Consider the following 21,756-nt stretch of genomic DNA (forward strand, 5'->3'; position numbering starts at 1 on the left):
ATGGCAATTTACAGGAATCTGGCTAGAGCACAGGAGACATTAGGGCCGATAATATAAATGTAAGGGTCATCAGCACTTGGTCACAGCTTGAATTTGGTGTAGTTTACATCTCCCTAGGAAAAGCTTCCTAAGAAGTACCAATAGTTAAGTGCAGACTGAGAAATAAAAAGTACTTTGAAAATAAATATTCACAGAAATAGATGGATAACCACAGTCAAATGACCAAAAGAAACTACTTACCACCTTAGTTAACTTACTTAACTCAAAAACAATATAATCAATTAAAAAGCAAACCACAGAAAAAATTATTTCAACTACTACTATAATATATGTAGTATACTAAAGATGATGCATATTGGGAGATACTAATTAAACATTTACATATATATATATATACACATATATATAAAATGCTAAATGAATTTTGAGAAAACATTTATTCTCAATTGTGATAAAATAAATATTAAAAGAATAAAATGGCCATTTGCCCTCACATATTAATGGAAGTTCACTTATTCATTAGTTTGCTTATTATAAGACTCCCCATTGCTGATTATTCTCTTTAATAGCATATATGCACCAATATAATAAGTCTTATTACAGTTTTGATTATAAAATATTTTTTCTTCAGTGAAAATTTATTTTAAAAATATATTTTTTTTCATATTATGGTATTTTCCCAAAGCTGTTATTAATTACTTCTATGTTTTTCTTTAGTTCTACTAGGGCATAGTAGCACATACCTATAATCCCAGCTATTGGGAAACTATATGCAGGAGGATTGCAAATTTAAGAATGCCTTGGCAAATTAGCAAATTCTCCTATTAAAATAAAAAAGAAAATTGTCTTTCCTCTCTGGAGCAACTAGTTTTTATATGTGACTACAAAATGAATTAATCAAATTAAATTCATTAGTTTTAAAATAACTTAGTAAGTGCTATGGTTTGAATAAAGATCATCTGCCAAATAGAAAAATATTAAAAGGTGGTGAATCCTTAAAAGGTTGGACCTAGTGGAAGATGATTATTTCATGATGGCTTGACCTTTGAAAGTGATTAACACAGTTCCAACACGACTGGGTTAGTTTTCTCTAGAGAAGATTGTGATAAAGCAAAGCCATTCCTTGTGCTTGGCTTCCTCTGCATGTAAGCATTTCTCTTTCCTCTTCTCTACTATGTTGTGTTGCACCTGGGGGCCCATCACCAGAGGACTTGGCACCATATTGTTTGGATTTTTTAGCGTCTAGAATCTTGGGCTATATAAATATCTTTCCTTTACATGCTAACCACTTAGGTATTCTGTTGTAACAACATAAAATGGACATAAATTATATGATTTGTGAAGTTATTTCCAAAATCTATTACTTAATCAATTGTGTTTTCAGGTAAATTTAGATTTAGAAATATAAATAGCCTGTCTCCAAGTTAACTTAGAACTTGACCTCAGTATATATATATAAATATAAATTGAAATTGAAATTAACCTTCAGAACTGATTTTTAAAATAAATTTAGAACTACAACTTAAAATCTTATATTAAAAATTTCTTAATTTTTTTTTTCACTTTATTTTTGTTTTATTGTTTTGGAGAGAAATGAAAGATATCAGTATTCTGGTAGTTTGTGAAATTTGAAAAACTACTAATGTATAATTTTTAGCTATTTATTTTAACATACAATTTATAGTATGTAGCCAAATGAATCATAACCTCAGTGATTACTATCATCTTTGCTAATATATGTTGTTGAGATCAACAAAGAAAGAAGAGAAAAAGAAAAAGGCTACTATAAATTTAATCAAGTTCAGATGTACTATATCTGCAATACCAATATCAACTGTAAATTTTCTTGACACTAAAATGTAAAGCAATTGTCTGAATACAATTTAAAGAAGGCTGTGTCTTCTTTCAAACCTCAAATCCTAACACTGAGTCACCAACATGACAATATTATTTTGGTGGCAAGTTGACTATGTTGGATTCCTTCAATCATGTAAACATTAATGGGTTCATCTTCTCAGATATATTTTTCCCAGAATATGATGTTTGCTTGCTTATTAAACCAACAGAGCTTCAGCCATCACTGGGAGCTCTGGAAGTCTTGATCCACAAACATGATATCCAATACAGCTTATCAATCAATCAGACTATTCTGTTCACAGTCTTGGATGTGTAAGAGTATCACACACTTCATGATGTGCTGGTAAATATTTAACAACTGACTCTCATTGGAGTACATTTGTAATATTTACACATTTATGTGGTATTCACATCTTTTCCATGCCAACAGAAGCTACCAATAGAATCTTATCCAGTTGGAAATATTCTAAAATGTTGTTATCTCATACAGGTTGATTCCAGTACACCACTACATAAAGATCATCATCCAGAAATAATGAGAACTGCAGAGGGCTGGAATGATCTTTTAAGGCACAGCTAAAATTGAAGGCAATGCTCTAAAATGTGTGTAGTCATTTTTCACTTTGCAATAATGTGTTAAATCTATGTTGTACTCTATTCCCCTTTTCAAGAAAAATTCCACTGAGCTAATAGTTATGGATTACGGTTATGGATTACTAGAGAGGAAGAGTCACCATGATGGTAAGGGTAATTGCTACTGAGCAGCAGAAGGCAATGAGATAGGTAGATATGTGTGAAACCACCAAGAATTAAGGTATTTATCAAATCACCAAGCAGGACAAACCATCATCTCCCACTTTTATGGGTGAGAAAAATTTGGAATGGATAGTGGAGAAGAAAGGACAAGGACCGCATGAGGTGTTGAAATCAAAAGAAGCTACTTTTCTTCATCCAGTAACCTGCATCTGCTGAATTCTCAGGGAGAGAAGCCAACATGATAATAGAAGCCTATTCCTGTGCACAGAAGTAGGTCTATATTAAAAAAGGTCAAGAATTATAGCAAACATAAAAATTGTCTTACAGATCTTCACCTTCGGGGATGATAATTAACCAAAACCAGCAGCTGCTATTTTGCCAAATCCTTTCATCATGTGGGCAACAAAGTCATGCTTTCCACAAGTTACCCAGAGTCAATTATTGAGCATGGCAAAGATAGTAAGAAAGGCTCAGTCCTATGAAGTATGGAAATCCTATGAAAGACAATGTTGGCTTGAGGATCTCTGGAATTTCTCTCCTCTCTTAGTACAATTCTGTCTCAGATGGTTATAGCCAATCATCCTTCCTTCAACCTGTAATGTACAAGGGGAAAGAACCGTGCCACAGTCTAACACTGTTCCATGCTTCCCTTTATCCTTTCATGAGTTTTCTTTCAAAGATTTCCTCTTAATATCCTCATGTACATCTAATTCCCTCCTGGGATAGGCTGCTTAAAGGAATTAAAACTATCTTGTAAATTATATCATAGGCACAATGATTTAGACTGTACATATACTATCCATATTCATCTCAACTATAGATCTTCAAGATAAGAATTGTTTTACACACATTACATGAAACATCAGAGGTTCCAGAAGTTTAATATAAACATTTCCCATTGTTCATGTAGTTATTAGAAATAGTTAACCACTTCCAAGAAAGTAATCTGAGAACAGTGTGAACATTACACCATAAAATCATATCTGTTTTTTCATAACATATAATACAAATAAATTATATGTTTGTGTATATGTGTATACATATATTATCTATCTATCTATCTATCCACCCATCCACAATCAAAATGAGTCATTTTGGGAGAAAATGTATTCTAGATTACAGGAGACATGAAAATGTAGGTTTGATCCCTGAATGGCAGAAAGATTGTAGGGAGATTTGAGTGTCAAATGTGCATTTCAGAACTAAGTTCTATCTAGGGCTTCAGCATCAATACTGCTGGGTATTTGCTAAAAATTTTACATATAAAAGAGCTGTTATTTGAGACACAAAGCTCCACAGAAATGACTAGAGTATATTTCTGGAAATAATTTTCGATAATGCAGAAACAGTTTCAAGTATATCAGTTTTGTTTTAGGATATCTTGACTCTTTTTAACAAAAGTTAACAAAAGTATACTTTTTCTTAGTATATCAATTTTAAATTAGTAGAATTCCAGAAATTAAAGAGATCTTAAACATCTTTTGTTCAAGTCCTTTCACCTTTTAATCAATGAAACTGACCAATAGTTGTAGAATCCAAGATGAAAGGAGTTAAATTGAAGATTTTTGTTTGTTTGTTTGACAAGATCTTTCAGATAAAGCATTGGTATTTTTTATGTGTCATTTTTTGAAAAGGGGTTAGAACTATCAGGAGGATACCAGTTTCCAAAATATTTACAGCTAGAGACAGTACTATACTTAGAAGACCAACATTATCTAGGAAAATCAATATTCTTTGATCCATCATTCTCATAGAAAAAAACGATACTGAGGCTAAGAAGTAGAAAAATTTGCTTGCTGTCAAATCTTTAGTGAATTACATAATGTGGATAGAAATTAAATTCACATATTTCTAATTTAATTATAATATGCTGTCTATTTTACCACAAATTATTCCAGTAATTTAATAAGTATATGTGCTATATCTGTAATAAACAATATATTTCTTAAATTTTTATACCATATGTATATGTATATACACATATATGGCACTGTAGGAACATATTTAGATCTTTCATATATACATATGCATGTTTTCTGATTTGACATATATATACACACATAGAAAATCATATACCATGCAAAGTATTTAAGTCGATTTATAACTTTTGGAGTCAAATATTCTCAATACCTTATAAGTAAAATCTATACCAACAAAAGTAGTAAGAAAAATGCTGGATTAAAATTTGTAGGAAAATGAAAGTACAGAAAACTAATTTCCTTTAAAAATGAAAAAAATAATTTAAACAGGAAGACTGAAAAATGATTACTTAAATAAGTTTGAGAACATTTGGAATTTATTTTTAGTTGAATTTATGGATTGATACATTCCTCAATAAATGAAATGAAAGACACTGTCTCTAAATGTAAAAATGCAATGCAATAAAAATATTTAACTTGGTTTTTATTTCTGATTCTGAAAAACACTGACCTTTAGGTTGTTTGATATTAATAAATAGGCTTATACTGCCTATGGGAAGTTAACTTAGCTTCCTGAGATTGAATCAGAGTTCATGGTCTGGTATTTACCTAAAATCATCCTAGTCATTCAAGTTTTTTTTTTTTTTTTTTGGTTACAGTTTTTCTCTACAATAGTAGCAACAATCCTAAATCAAAAGCAACCTACTGCTGTGTTTTGTTCCCCTGGCACAGAGGAAGGTCTCCCCTGTGAGATTTAGATTATACTGTATGAGTTGGTAATGTAAATTTTCATGGTGGCAAAGCCCTTTTTAGATCAGATAGTATTTACAATGTATACATCATGGGATATATCATTTGAAACTGTCAGATCAGTACTTCAACTTTGCTCTCTGAGAATTTTTCCCAAGAAAAATAGTCAGTAATCATGATTTTCAAATACAGTTGATCCCTCATGTTTCTTGGATATAAATTTGGATAGAACGTGGGGCATGTCACACTTGGTATTATATCTAGAAATCAAGTGCTACTGATGACTATGAGTTTGCTGAGGAAAGCCAGCCATTTATTATATTTTATACTAAACAAAACTATTTTAGAATGACCTATAATTTATAGGATCATCTTTTGAAAATTTCATCTAATTCTTGGAAAACCTGGTCAAAACTAAAATATTAGTTTTTATTCTTGTAGTTTCCTAAAAATCTTACAACGCCGTTCCCTCTCATTTTCCTGAATATGTTGAAATTATGTAATATTAAAAAGTATCAAGGCACTCAAATGGTTGAATCAGGGGAAAAAATTTAAAAGGAACAATAAAAGCCAAAGAAAAGTATTTAAGAGAGTGGATTTGATGATAATTCCATGCCCAAAATGCTATTGAGCATTAAATAAATAAATTTTGAAAAATAGACGTGGGATAGAAAAACTGGAAATTATTACACAAGATATAGATTCCAACAGGAAACCTATGAAATGAAAGGAGGTGTGAAGGATTGAAGACAAATTCCTCATCACCCTACACAATCTCCCTGTTCCTATGTCCTTCTCCATGCAGAAATAGTGCTCCACAATGAGCAGTGTCATTGACCCAGCACTCTGTTTATGGGAATGGCCAAGGGGATTTTAAAAGACACATTGCTAGCTGAAGTGCAATTGAACTCCTTCTTGTACTTTGGTCATTGGCAAATGAGGGGCTATGTGCTGGTCTCAGGAGGAAGATGAGAGAGATGTAGGATAGTGAAAGTGTATGACTACCTATCAACTAGCAGTAAAAAAGCATAAGGAAACTTAGACAATACCAGCAAAAGCATGAAAGAATATTCACCCAACAACATAATCTACTTTTGTCTGTAATTTTATCTGTGACTGATATAGCTATATTAGACATAATTGCCAAAAATGGGGATGATCTACTGCATGGTTGATTCTGAGTGGCAGAATCAGAACTCCAAGCATTTCAAGTGTGAGTAGGAATTAACTAGGGAAATAAGGGATACATGTTTCCTTTGAGTGAAATAGACACATGGGTGGGACCACCATATGAAGGCTTGCTAGCTGAACAAAAATGAAAAACTTCCATAAAAATTAAAGGCAATAATAGGATTGAAAGGAGACTTGGTGGTTAGATTTTTGTTTTTAATACAGTACTAGGTCGAAATTTCTAGTATAACTTTTATTATTTTTTGTGACCTTCCGAAAGTCGTTTAACTTCTCTAAACTTTAAGGGGCATTATAAGTATAAATATAAATAAATATAATGATAACCAAATAATAACTTTGACCACAGTCCTGTCCCTTAAATCATAACACTGATATGTCCTTTCAGATGTAGAGAAACACAACTAAGCACTGCCCTTCCCAAGCCAAGTGAATGGGTCACAAAGGAAAACAGCTATACCATCCTAGTTGAAGTGGAGATTAGCTCTCTTGCTGTATGTTTGCTGAAAGTCAGAAATCCATCAACCTGATTTATTGCTGCTACCAGAGAAGAATGCTATGAAATAATTTTTGAGAAAACGCGTGTATGACCTAGACATCTCACCTGGGGAATTTTGGAGAAGGCAAAATGGTTGGAATAGTCTGTGATACCAATACCCAAAGAAGGACCATAAAGAGAGCATCCAACTGAATATGTAAATATGTGAAAGTATGTTCCTTGCTAGTACCTAATATATGATTGGTGCAATAAGACAATATGAGGTGTGGAACTGGGAGCAAGCACAAAAAGATCTAGGTAGTGGGTTGGAGCACACGCTCCTGTTCTAGGGGCTAGCAGGGACCTTCAATCAAGAGTCCTGGAAAAGCTCAGACAAGTAGCTCACTTGAGATCTCATGACTCAATGTTTTCTCCACAAGAAGCCTCAACAGCCCCAATTTATGACATAATTTTGTCCCTTCTTTCCTACCTCTCCACTCAGACCAATCCTGAAGAATCCTGCCATAGTCTTTGGAAACAAAGAAACAAAGGAACAAAGATTTGATCATTCATCCCCAGTTTACATGACTTGGTCAGGCTGGCCCTGGAACTGTGGGAAACACTTTGAAATGAATATGAGATTGACTTTAATTTAGACAGTAGTTGAATTTTTATTTTGAAAAGTGAAAGTTAATTACTGGCAAGACATTTTTATTTCAATAAAATTCAGCAGGAGAGCTACATTATCTTCTCTCAGTTCCTGAGGGCATGCATGGGAAAGGAAGATGTTACAGAGTATGAATGAAAGAAATATTTGGAAGAAAAATATGAATGTTTCAAATATTGGGTTGAGATAGTTCAATATCCAGGTTTTAGAAAGACACAATCAACGATTTGTTGATAAAGCACTTAAGACAATATATGACACATAATAAGGGCTTGCCCTATTCTAGCTAACTGCCTGTAAAACTATTGTTATAGAGAAACATGTCAATATTCAGGGAAAAATATCAATTTTCAATATGATCCAAAATGGAAATGAATATTTTGAACAGTAGAAAAATTTAAAAGCAAAGAGCAAGGAGTTATGTTCCAGGTATCATATCATAAACATTCTGAAATGAATAGAAGATTCTTTTATGGTTTCTTTACTATAAGGATTCTGTTATTATTTGCATGGATAGTTATTCCATTGTGGGGAAAGAATCTGTTTTTTTTTCATCAAATTAAATACATAATACAAATCTTTTACATTTTGTAATGTAAAGAAATGTAGACTATTTCTTTTTATCTTCTAGGAACATTTACTATTTACTTTTGGTTTAGATTATTAGCCTCCTTTATCAAATGCAAATCATAAAAATTTGCTTGTCAGTATTCATTTGTTGATGGCTCTTTTCTACATCTTTGAGAATGATTTTGACATAATCTGAAAGACATATCACTATAATGCAGCTAAGACAATCTGGCAACACACTGAGTTTTATATAACTGTAACTTATGTTCCTTTGTAATAACATATTTTCAGCTTCTGCATAAAGGCTATTTCAACAACAACAAAATAGATCACAGGGTAAGCAAAGAATTTCATATATTTCAAGCAACTGTCATTTCTAGAAATGAAAAACAATGTAAGTGTCCAGACTCAGAGAACAAAGCATTTCATTCTCAACTTGAGTGAGAAAAAGTAGTTCCATACTCACATCCTGATTGGTCATCTCCCAGTAGGGTCTCTCTCCATAAGAGACAACTTCCCACATTACGATTCCATAACTCCAGACATCACTGGCAGAGGTGAACTTTCGAAAAGCTATTGCTTCTGGGGCAGTCCATCTGATTGGAATTTTGCCTCCCTAAATTTAAAAAAGAATTTTTAAAATCCTCACATACCTCAAATGTGTCTAGGGATATTGCTGCCTCACTGAAAAGATCTAGAAAGAGATGTAGCATTTTTAAGTGAATCTGTTTGACAGCACGCAGTCTCTTTTCCCATCTCCCAGTCCATAAGCATTTGTAGACTAACTACTAATTGGCTGTCCGGAAGGTTTCTAGTTTAAATTCTGTTTGACTCCTGGAACACACACAGGACCCACATCTCAATTACAGTCCTCAGGATGGCAGCTCTAAGTAGGGGAAAGCAGGCAGTCAAGCAAATCAATAAGGTACACTCTCAGGACTTCTAACGTAGAGCAGTGGACTCCAATTCTCTGCATGCTTTTTTTTTTTTTTTTAAATACACAAATTTAGAGTATAAAGTCTAGGCTGCCAAATGCAACCCTGAGAAGTTTAATAAGAGAAGCTGGAAATTTTCATGTGTTAAAAACTTAGGTTATACTTTACTTCAACATCATTTTATGTTTTTTAGACTTGATATATTTCCCTTTTTTTTGATGACACATTTTTATATTTTATTGGTTAACTATCTAACCACAGAAATGGGTATCTTGTTTAATTACCAAATTAAAAAATTGTTAAACTTAGAATACTGGGAAAAATCTCACCACAATAAGAATTTGGGTTTTGTAGATAGTAGAAAAAAATAATTTTATATCCTGCCTCCTTCATCATGATTTTTTTTTCTCCTTAAAAGCAGGAAAACCTATATAACCATAGATTATATAGTTAATATACAATTAAATGTGTATATATTTATAGAGTATATATTTATATATATATACATACATATAATTTATCTAACCATTATATATAAACTCTAGATATTTATATGCAAACTCTATATAATATGTAATAATCTTGATCTTTCTTTATCTATCCATTTAAAAAAAAAAGAACTTACTTTAAACTTCTTGTTAATTAAGAATAAAGGCAAGCTCATACCATGAAACCTGTCTACTCACAGGGATGTAATATTCTACACTGTGTGATTAAAGTGACTCCTAGAATTGAAATATGTTAATTATGTTGAATTTCAGCCCATATTTTTTCTTCTGATCCTCTTACTATGATAGAGGTCAGCATATTTTCCAACAGTCCCTTATCTACTCATCTCTCAGTATATAGATTTTTCCATAAAATGCTACCACACTCCATTTCAGAGGAGTAAGTCTTAAGAATTTCACGATTTCTGTCTCTGACTCCCAACTCTGCAGCATAACATACTGACACAGACCTTGAAAAATCCGCTTTTTGCATTTAACTAACACAACAATCACACTGGCAGTAGACTTTTCTATAACCTCAATCTTGCTCAGGTCAAGTTTATTAAGTGTAACTATAATCCCAGGAGGATTCTTAATTGAAGCTTCATTTAATGCAAATAGTGACAGTGCTACTTAGGTCTAGAAGAGCAGGGATAACTCATCAATTAATTTATTGATTTATTAAGCTGAACTTTGGAAACCTTCATTTGCTTAGATAAATTACTCTTGCCCTTCAGCACAGTACAAATCCCCAAATAACCATAAGTCACAATACAACAATATAAAAACAAAACAAAACAATCCTATAATGTAATAAAGAACTTATGTTTAGATTATAATTATAAATTTATGATGTTTAAGAACATATGTAGCACCTTTAAATGGATTTGAGAATGAGAGATGGTAAAATTGTTACTCTACATTCAAACAAAAACTAACCAAATTGGACGGTGAAAAGATGTACAATAAATCCCTGTCTTCATAAGGAGTTTAGACATCGAGAATATCTAACTCAATAACACTGAAAAGATTTCAAATTACACAAATATTATTTATTGTAAGAGTTTCAGACTTAATAAATCCAATATCATAGATGACCCAAAAAATTTCTTTGCAGCAATGTCAACAGTTTTACATAGGAAGAAGTGTCAACCATATGCCGTATCAGTTCACAAAGCAATTACTTTTGCTCCTGAAAAGAGTGGTGAATTTTGCTAAGTATGAAAATACGTGTTGGTGACCAATTTCCTATAGATGAAAGCTTGCCATGAGTATGTAAGAAAAGTAATGAGGCACTGCAATAACTCCAGTAACTCAAAACTTCCCGAAAGAATAACTTTTTTCCCCAATGACATAAATTCTGAAAAGGTAAGGTCCAGATATTTCTGTATTTATTTTGTAATTGAGGACACTCTGTGATGCTATACATGTTTACATCATCATTATGTGTGTATACATATATACTTTCTTTTACTGTTTCTTTTAATGTAGGAGATTCTACCTTTAACTGCCTTGGATTTAAAAATTTATATGATTTTATGTTGCTACATCCATTCTTAACTCAGATGTTCTATTTTAGTATAGTCAGAAAAAAATAAATAATTAAGATTCAGAAGGTGAATGCTTTCCTTACCAGTATTTAATATTTGAATTTGGTGATATGTAAAAAGAGAACTGAGCTTTCGATTCTTTCTTGCCCTCTCTCTCTTTTTCTCTTTCTATCATGATATCTCTGACTTCTCCTGACTTTGTTAGAGGAATGCCCTTTTTGCAATTTCCTTTAAAATCTTTAAAAATTAAATATCTCTAGTCTAGTGTGTCAGAAATGCATTCTGTTAGATCTTACCCTTGTGGTGTAGGCTGCCTCAGGATCATCTTCCAGTACCCTGGAAAGTCCAAAGTCAGACACTTTGCACACAAGGTTACTGTTGATTAAGATGTTTCTAGCAGCAAGGTCTCTATGCACGTAGCCCATGTCAGAAAGGTACTTCATTCCGGCAGCGATGCCTCTCAGCATGCCAACAAGCTGAATCACAGTGAACTGCCCGTCGTTTTTCTGTAAAGACAGTGTAGAAATATTAGTGAAGCAATACCCTTCAAAGAAGGAAAACTGAAAGGATCTTCCTTCAATCTTCCAATTAATATTACCTTCCATCAAAATTTATATGCAATATCTATCTGAAGGAGAATAGAAAATACTAGAAAATATTTGGTTAACTTTTAATGTTGATCTGGTCAAAAAAGATAAAGGCTTTGAAAGCTCTTGTCAAAATCTAATTTTGTTGACCTTTTCTGAATTGTAATCCCTTTATTATCAGTTATTCAAGGAGTTTGTTCATTACTCCAATCTAGTACTTGCCTTGGGTAACAAGGAATATATTTTAGGCAATTTAAAAGAAACTAGCTGTACAGAGAAACTGAGGTAAAGATAAAGTGGTCAGAGTAGATAAGGGAGTATCTTAGCAGATAGGGAGAAGGATGACTGCTAATAGAAAATGTTAGCAATTCTTGGAAATTTGTTGTTTTTGTTAAAGGCACTGAATTTAATGAAGTTGCACAGATTTATAAGGCCCAACTGATGGTGATTTTGAAATAAGAAATAGTGTGACTTACTGCTAGACTATGGGTTTAATCAGACCTCTAAGTGTGTTTCAGTGTCAGACACAAGCATATTTTATTTACTGATAAAAATGAAATGTCAATATTTAAAATTTGGGGAAGTACACATAAAAATATTTTCCTGAAACTGGATCTGAAGATCTGACAATATCGACTATTCTCTCCTACCACATACTTTTCTGCTAGTGAAAACAATGACTCAGTGACTGGTCCTCATGTGGGTTATGAACGCTTATAGATTCCCACAGATGCCTTCCTTACGGACTGCAGGGACACTTCAGACATTTCTCCTTGCTCGCCTTGATAATATACACTTCCAAAAGTTGAGTATTTGTTAAGTTTATTTTTTCCTTTGTTTCTTTTCTTCCCTTCCCTTCATTTCTTATATCCCTTCTTTTCTTCTTTTTTTCAATCTCAGTTTCCTTATTTTTTTTCTTGGTCTAATCAACATATGCCTAAAGAAAACTACAAAGGACTTATTTTCTCAAAAGCACATTTTTCAAACCACAGTTAATTCTGGAGTATAGTTATTCTGGCTCCACATATTTCTATCCATTTAAAACTTTTTAAATGTAAGTTTTCTCAGTTTCAACTTCAATGACATGATTGATATATAAATAACACCGTGAATAACTAACTTAGTTCCAAATCTTACCTTTAAAAATGTATCTAAAGAACCATTCTCCATATATTCTGTCACTATCATCACTGGTTTACCTGAAAAAGACAGTGATATGCACTGTGATCAGGAATACTTCACTTTGATTTTGCATTCTTAAGTAGGAAAAGTCTATCTGAAGTTTTCATTAGTGTCCAAATTTTATATATATATATATATATATATATATATATATATGCATATATATATACTCATTCATTTTAAAAATGTTCCACTTTGAGTCACAAGTGAATGCTTGACAGGATAATAGCTTACTCAGTTGGGTGAATGAAAAAAGGGGTCATAATGTTAGTAACAGATTGACATTTAAGATAAACACACAATTGTGAATATCAAACCTATTTGTGTAGAAAATGAGTTTATTTTAATGTTGGTAATGATATATCAAATAATATCCAGCAAGCACCTTGAACATATTCATCTTTCTAAGAATTATCAAAAAAACCCTTCTTATCTTGTCAAACTGCCCTCTTTATGATGCCTTGAATATATGTTGTACTTTTCCGAATTCTATGTTCTTGCAACTCCTTTTTTATAGCTACTTCCCTTTCCCCTCTTCACCACACTTACTATTTCTATCAACCCTAGTGTTTTCATTCTTCACAGTGCTAGTCTTTCTAAGTGAAAATTTCCTTAGAAATCATAATTTCTGATGGAACTGGTTTTCCTTCTTTGGGTCTGATATAGAAAAGTAGCCTAGAGGTTAGCTATACACTCCAGAGCCATACTACTTGGTTTTTCCTTTCAAAACAATCACCCACAATGATGGTTGATTTTAGGTTTCAACTTGACTCAATTAAGGAATACCTAGCAACCTAGATAAAACATTATTTTTGGAATGTCTATTAGGGGGTTCCCAGAGAAAATTAGTGCATGAGTCTAATCTGTGAAAAGGATCTGCCCTCTGTGTGTTATATCCAACTGGTCAACAATCCCAAAGAGAACACATGCAAAAGGTAAATTGGTCTTTTTTCAAATAATGGGGCTGGACCTTTTTTTCTTCTGCCTTCGAAATCAGAACTTGAGGCTCAACAGCCATTGGACTCCAGGACTTATTGCTAACAGCTCCTCCTTCCCTTGGGTTTCTCAGGCATTTAGCATCAGAGTGGGAGGTATGTCACCTGCTTTCCTGGTTCTAAGGCCTTCTGACTTAAACTGAGTCAAGCTTCCAGTTTCTTAGGGTCTTCACCTTGTAGACACCCTGTCATGAGCCTCCTCAGTAACTGGAATTGCAAGAACCAATTTTGCTCCTAGATCCCCCCTCATATAACTATACACATATGCTATTTATTTTTTTCTCTGAACAAATCTAACTAATGCACTCATTATCATGTAAAATTGGTGAAACCAATTATCTTCATGCTTCAGTTTTCTCATCTACAAAATGAGAATAAAATGGCATCTACCTCAAAGGGTTGTAGTAAGTATTTACTGAATCTTATGGTTATCTAGGACATTAGAATAGTTCCTATCTCTAAAAATTTGCTAGGTAAGTGGTAATATTGTCATGTTATAAATTTTATCAACTTCATATCTATGGGTTAATGTCCTTGTTAGATATAAAAAGGTAGAAGAAATCATATTTTATCCTCTATAAAATTGTGACACCTTGTGCATAATATGTCTGAAATACAAGATGAAAAATACAAGACAAAAAAATACTTACTATACGAGGAAATATCTTTAAAAAGGTTGTAAGTTTTAACATTTCACATTAATCTCAGTATATTTTAATATAGACCCCTTTGTTCTATAATAAAAACACACTACATAAAATTTAAGCATTAACTTAAACAATTTGGAGTTAAGGAAAAGAAATTTCTTGACAACAAAATTACTAACTTGGAAGGTCATTATTTTCCTTTTTATATTATGAAAGGAAACACATTCTATACAATTATGAAATGCATTATAATTAACTTAATGACAATCTCCAGATAGGTATCTGTTTTTTCTTGAAAACTGACTATTCAAGACATAGAATTAGAGCTTGCATATTTACACATACTGAAGTTATTCAAAAGTGCAAATAAAGATATAAAATGTTTGAGAATTACATATGAAAAAGCAATATCTAGGAAGAATTTTTTTTTTTCATTTCAAGATCACTTAAAACCCATGATTTAGAATAATAAGATAGGACACTCTAATTTTCTCACTTAATTATCTGCTTTTTAAATACTTTAAAGGCAATGTTCTTTTAATGGATTTTTACAGTTTATTTCAAAGGTAGACTTATTTCCTTCATACCCTTTAAAGTATATAAAACTTATATAAAAGTTTGTCTAAAATAGTCCATTGGACAAGTCTGTAGATGCCTATATTAGGTAGCACATTGCATATGTTCATGGGATCTGCCACTGGATCTGACCCTGAAGAGGGAGGAAGGCAGCTATTAATAACTGTTGAGATCCAATTACAGAGGCATCATGTGCCCAGGCATCTCAGTATAAGAGAGCTCATCAGGTTCAAACATGGCCAGAGCCCTGGGCTTTTTCTTTTCTTAAAGCAGGAAGTGACAGGAAATAAGGTAAAGTATATTGATTTTAAAACTAGACTGAAATGCAATACTACAGTAGGAAAAAAAAAGAGAAATGAATGATTTATACTGTATTTGCAAATCAGATGACAAAAAATAATTATAATTGTATAATTCTAATCTATGATCATGAAGAGAGAAATGTTTCCCATTAATGTTTGTTTTTAATGATATTGCTACACCCATTTAATAGGATCTCAGGCATATCTAACAAAGTCAAAATTATACCTTGGGTCCTTTTGGTCCTATCATTGTATCTCAGAGCCCATTTGAGACTTAATTAAGCCTTTTTAAGTGTCCCATTTGAGACTCAAGCCTTTTTAAGTGTCCCCAATTAATATGCTCCTCTTAGAGGTAATAGACACACGGTTTTGACACAGGTGCCTATCAAAATTTACACCAGCCATAAAAGCTGGAGTGTCCTGGAACACCCTGCTATTGCTATTTCTGAGAGTCCTTCTTTAATTCAGAAATTCAGATATACCCAGAATGTATCTGAGTATTCACAGAAAAGGAACACATACTGTCTCTGACAAGAGCTTCTTACCAACAGTGTGGAAGTATTCCAAAAAAATTCAGAGCTAACAGAGCTAAAAAAAAAAAGTGTGGTTCTGCTACACATCAGCTCTGATCTATCTAGAAGGAGGCATACATTTTGTGGAATCAACCTGTGTTTCCAGGAAGCCCTGCATGGCTCCTTCACTCTCACACTGCTAGATCTCTCTCCTCATTACAGAAATCCACTGAGGAGACCCTTGTTTCCTGAGAATACAGTCCTAGCTTTCCCTCCTTGTCACCTCCTAGCAACTTTCCTGACTATAAAGTCAAAACACTATGTCTATCGTTATCTGCTTTACCCCACGCCTTGCTTTCCCTATATATCTACTTACAATACTTTCTTTTATCTCTCTTAGAATTTCTTCTTTCTTTCTATCTTCTCACATTTAGACTACCTTCTGACAGTTATGGGTCCATAGTAAAGAAAACTATCCCTCAGGACTCCCATGGATCCCCAAATCTGCAAATACACCTTATATAAAATTACATAGTATTTACATGTAGTCTATGAACATCCCCTTTATGCTTTAAATCATCTCTAGATTACTTATAGTACCTAATGCAATGCAAACGATAAATAAATCATTGTTGTATTGTTTAGGGAATAAAGGTAAGAAAGAAAAGTCTGTACGTGTTCACTGCAGAAATGGGTTTTTTCTTGAATATATTTTATCTGTAATTGGTTGAATCTGTGGATGCGCAACATGCAGAAGACCGACTATATTTACTGCTGCTAACCCAAGGTCTAGGAAGAAGGATTTGGATAGAAATTCTATGTAAAAGTACTTTTCTCAAGTAGCATTGTATTTTAAATTCAACATAGAATTCACTGAATTTGGAAGATAGAATTTGTACTCTAAAAAGAGACTGTTCTAATCAGAAAACAGTAACACTGAATAACATACAGTTAGAAAGAACAAATGATTATGTTTTAGTGAGGTGGATACCTTGTACTCATCCTGTGAGAATTTTCAGCTGCTATCATCTAGTTTTAAAAGTTAGATTAATTATATATGACACCATACATCATAATGTTAAGAAAATGTTATTGAGAAATATGAGAGGGACCTAAAATATCTCTCTAATTTCAAATGATGAGGGAAAGGTAATTAAAATGAATGTTTGCAAACAAGTAGGATCTTTTTTTGTTGTTGAGAATAACACTCCAGGACCCATTCGATTATTTTTCATGCTTGAGTCATTTTAATGCTAATTACATTTAGTTTGGCTTATGTTTTGTTTCAGTTCCTGCTAGCCTTCGAGAATGACATAGCGATAATTAACGTGGCTACTCTAACCCTTGTAAATTCAATAAAACTGTATAAATCATTTTCCATTATCCAGCTTGAAGTACAGACAAAGAGTAGATCTGCCAATAATTTTGAAAGCATATTATCAAAAATCCATATGAAAAGAGCTCATAAAGCATGTCAAAACATGATTTTAATCACAGAGTAGAGGTTTTATATTACTTTATATTATTTACTGAGGACCCAACCCAGGTGGAGTCTATGAAGCAGAAACACATTATTTGTGGAATTCACCTTTTATGTTGGTAATCATAAAAGAACTCCTATTTATCAATTTATTGAGTGCCTATCTGCAAGGCACAATGATATTATTAATTGTTATTAAAATTCTAAAACCATGATTTTACAACAGACATTTTTCAGAGAAAGTGAGTGAGTCTCAGAAAGGTTCAATATATTACTTGACTAGAGAAAGTCATATAAAAAGCAAACTGGGAATATATGGCTACTCTCCTTTCTTCCATGATATGATGTCCTTTTGAAATATTTTCTTCAAGTTTTAAATTTAATTTTAAAATCTCACCAATACTTGTCGTGTTAATTCAAACTTGGTAATTATAACTATGCCATACCAAGCTATTTAACCACTGCCAGCAGCTTCTCTCAGTGTTCTATTCTTACATATGATCTTTACATACATATGCTGCAAGCAGGTTATTGTGAAGTGATTTTGGATTTCATTTTTATCTATCTAAAATAGTTAAATCCATAGAAGCAGAGAGCAGAAAGGTTTGGGGCAGGGGAGGCAGGGAAGTAGGGAGTTGCTATCAATGACTATAAAGTTACAGATCTGCAAGACAAAAGTTATAGAGGTATGCTGTATAACACTGTGCTTAAAATTATCAATACTGTATTCTAAACTTAATTTTTTCTTAAGAGGATAGATCTCATGTTGTGTGTTTTCTTCCCACAATAAAAAAATAATTTGTTTCCTTACTGTTTACTATTTTGGTGCTAACATCTTTTACAAATTTCTAAGAAAGGAGAGAATATGCCACTCCTGGTGAAGTAACTCTTTTTCATCTGATATCTAAAGATTATGCCAAGTAAACTTTGGGAAACATTGATCTAACTCTTGCTCTTGACGTACAGCAGAAGCATGGCCTGGGAGCTTGTTAGAAATGTAAACTCTACCTCACTGATGGGATCAATTGAAATAGATTCTGCAATTTAACAATATCCCCAGAGTCATATTCAGTTTTTAGAAACACTAACCAAGACTACATCACAAGAGTTAGAGTTAAATCATGACTTATTTTATTTGCATTTATACTCTCTGCTTTTCTGAAACCATTAGTTCATCATTAAACACATGACATCACTTAGGCTACCAGAGAACATTTCATGTAGGAGCATCCTAATTCCTAGAAAACAATGTCACTGGTTTTCTCTTAGAAATACTTTATAAGACTTGTAAAGGATTAAATGTAGGCCTGTGACTATAATTGTATGCCTATAGTTTTATTTCCTTCTACCATCCTATTCGGGCTGTATTCCATTTGGTATACTAACACTTGCTACTTTTTGGAATTATTTTCATTTTTTTCCTTAAGTGAAATTCCTTGGAATAACACATATAGGATGAACCAATTATTAATAGTCAACCATAAAATAGGGTCATGTACCTGTGAAAGTATATGATCATACTTAGTAAATAAGAAACAAACAAAATAATAAGCAACAATGAAAACCCAAGGGGTATTTTGAATTTAGAAATGTACTTAGATATCTTAATATACTGTGGTCCTGATTTGGGTGGTTAACATGTTAAAGCAAATCATTTATACATTTATATAATTCTAATTTGGGGAAATACAGTAAAATCAAACCCTATCTGGGGAAGGAGCAGAAAAATACAAAATGTCTCTAAGTATAAATTCCAAGCTTTTGAAAACTTCCTTTCATTTCAGATTATTTACATTCACACAAGCTTTCTCAATTGATTTTTTTTTCACATTAAAAGGGAATTCGAATTTTCCTGACATTTGTGGAGATAGATAATAATTGTAGAGTAAATATGGATTTCATCATTATTTTAAATTATTTTTTCCAAAGAAGTAGAGAATCTAGAGACTATCAAATCTGAAGATTTGATAAGATTTTATCTTATTAATAATGAAAATGTCTTTGAAATATAAGATTTTATTTACTAATTATTTATGATTTATAGATGACCTATGAGTCATCTATATAGATGACCTATCATCAAATTTTTATTCCTATAGATTTAGATTCTATCAGAAAGAAATCTCACAAATCTCCCCTATTATTTTATGTGTACTTATTAAGCCCCTGTATATGCCATAACAAAGAAAACCCAATACCAATTAATGAGCTGGCTTCTGTTTGCACTTGATTTTAAACTTATTCCCATTATTAATGTATCACAGATTCATAAAATCTGATTTTGTGCAATGTAAAATTCAAATATACTTGTATTTTAAACATTTTCATTTTTATTATCAGAACTAAAAGGAAATCCAACTTCCTATACAATATCTATAGTTACATGATAATAGGTACCTCAGGATTAGTATGTCCATAAACCAAACTACGCATTATCAGTTATAACCTTGCTTCCTTGAACATCCCCCTAAATGACAACTTCTTTCTTGGAAGTCCTGCTATGGTATAGATATTAGGTATCTCACAAAAGCTCATGTGTGAGACAGTGCAAGAAGGCTTAAGGTAAAATGATTGGGTTATGAGAGCTTTAACTCTTACCCAGCTGGACTTTCTCCATTTGCACATATATTTTAAGTGCATTTGTTTACCAAGTTTCTGTTTCAGTTACCCAAATTAAGCTCTATAAAGGCAGGAATACAGATGTATAATCTCTGATGGATCCCTGCTGTTTAGTAGGGATAGACATACATTAAGTGATTAATTAGTATTTTTTAATAAATGCATGTTTCTTATCTAGTGTACACAGAATGATGAAATATTACTTTGGTTTTATACACTGTTTAAGAGCTTGTGTTTTGGAGCTATATAGAGCTATTTTAAAATCTGGCATTATCCCTTGCTAGTGTTGTAATATTGGATAAAGTATTAAACTATTTTTATAATGAATAAAATGAGAATAAATAGTGTTTATCACATAGCATTGTGGTACAAATTAAAAGATAACATATCAAGATCACAAAGCTTAGACAATTCTTAAAGCAATGCTAATGACTAATTGTATAAACAATTGATATATACAAGATCCTGTAAAAAGATTCCCAGAGAATTTTCTTCCTATGAATTTTTATTTATTTCTTAAAGCCCCTGGCTTTATAGAATAAAGGCTTTAAAACTAGAATATAAATCATAATATCCTAAGTAGTTTTAAATGTTTAACTGTAATTTATACGTTCACTCAATTTATTTCATTGGTCTTTTTAAAAATTTTTAAAATTAGAGCTTTATAGTTATACATAGTAATCGTGTTCATCTCTACAAAATGATACATGAGTGGAATTTGATTTCCTTTCACAATTATCTCTTTTCCCTCCCATTCTCCCTCCTTTCCCTCATTCTCTTTTTTCTATTCTGCTACATTTCTGTTCACTTGTGTATTTATATTTTATTGGTTCTTTTTACTTATACATAAAGGTGAAACTCCCTCATTTATGTCTTTTTTTAAAATTACCTATTGTGTTTATCCCTGTGACAGATACAAAGTGGACTATAAACCTGTCAGTTTCAAGGAACTCATTGTATATTAAGGGTGATAAAATGTGCAGATAGAACTTCAATATAATGTACAGTGTGACAAAGTGCAGAGAAACGCTGCTGGCACTGTTAAGATTGCCTCTGGCTAAGAATGCATTTATTCAACAAGTACATAAAGCCTCTGCACATGTTGGGCACTGGTTTCAGGACCTAGGAACCTCTGGCCTCTATAGCTTGCATTACGAAGCGTGTGCTTTGTGTAGAATTAAGATGCTTTCCTTCACTTAGCTCTTCAACATTAGGGAGTGTCTACTCTTTGCCATGCAGACACTCCGGGCTTGAAAGAAAACTGGAGACAGATGACATTGATCTCATAGAGAAGGTCACATTGGAATTAAACCTAGAGGTCAAGTAAGAAAGAGGAGAGGACATTCTAAAGCTGAGTGAGGGTGTCTCAAAGAAGCATAACAAGAACTCAGTAGAGCATGCTGAAGAAGGAAATAATGGAATATGGAAATGGGAACAAAGTATATCAGATTAAGTATCAAAGTATACGCATTTTGGTCAGTTTTTGGTAATGAACAGAACAGAAGATCAGGGATTTAGTTAAATTTATCTAAAGACAATATATGTGTGGAGTACACTAAAGTAGGGCAATGCCAAAAAGGAAGATTAGCTTGAAGATTGTTGGAATAGCACCAGTTAATATAAAAAGGGACTTTAAAAAGAATATGACCTTGTAAGACATGATAAATTAATATATTTGAAATGTAATTATCAATGTGT

General features: G+C 32.4%; 1 protein-coding gene across 11 annotated transcripts in view; it reads right to left on the reverse strand.

Moving 5' to 3' along the window:
- The window catches only part of Epha5 (EPH receptor A5), a 334,483-nt gene that overhangs the window by 13,117 nt on the left and 299,610 nt on the right, over window positions 1-21,756 (reverse strand). For all 11 annotated transcript variants that reach the window (XM_076865180.2, XM_076865181.2, XM_076865179.2 and 8 more), the window contains 3 exons: window positions 12,883-12,944; window positions 11,455-11,664; window positions 8,652-8,801 (listed from right to left, as the gene is read on the reverse strand). In XM_076865180.2, coding sequence (XP_076721295.2) covers window positions 8,652-8,801; window positions 11,455-11,664; window positions 12,883-12,944 — 422 coding nt within the window. The remainder of the gene's footprint in view (window positions 1-8,651; window positions 8,802-11,454; window positions 11,665-12,882; window positions 12,945-21,756) is intronic.

Source organism: Callospermophilus lateralis, chromosome 8, assembly GCF_048772815.1.
Source record: "Callospermophilus lateralis isolate mCalLat2 chromosome 8, mCalLat2.hap1, whole genome shotgun sequence".
NCBI classification, from domain to species: domain Eukaryota; kingdom Metazoa; phylum Chordata; class Mammalia; order Rodentia; family Sciuridae; genus Callospermophilus; species Callospermophilus lateralis.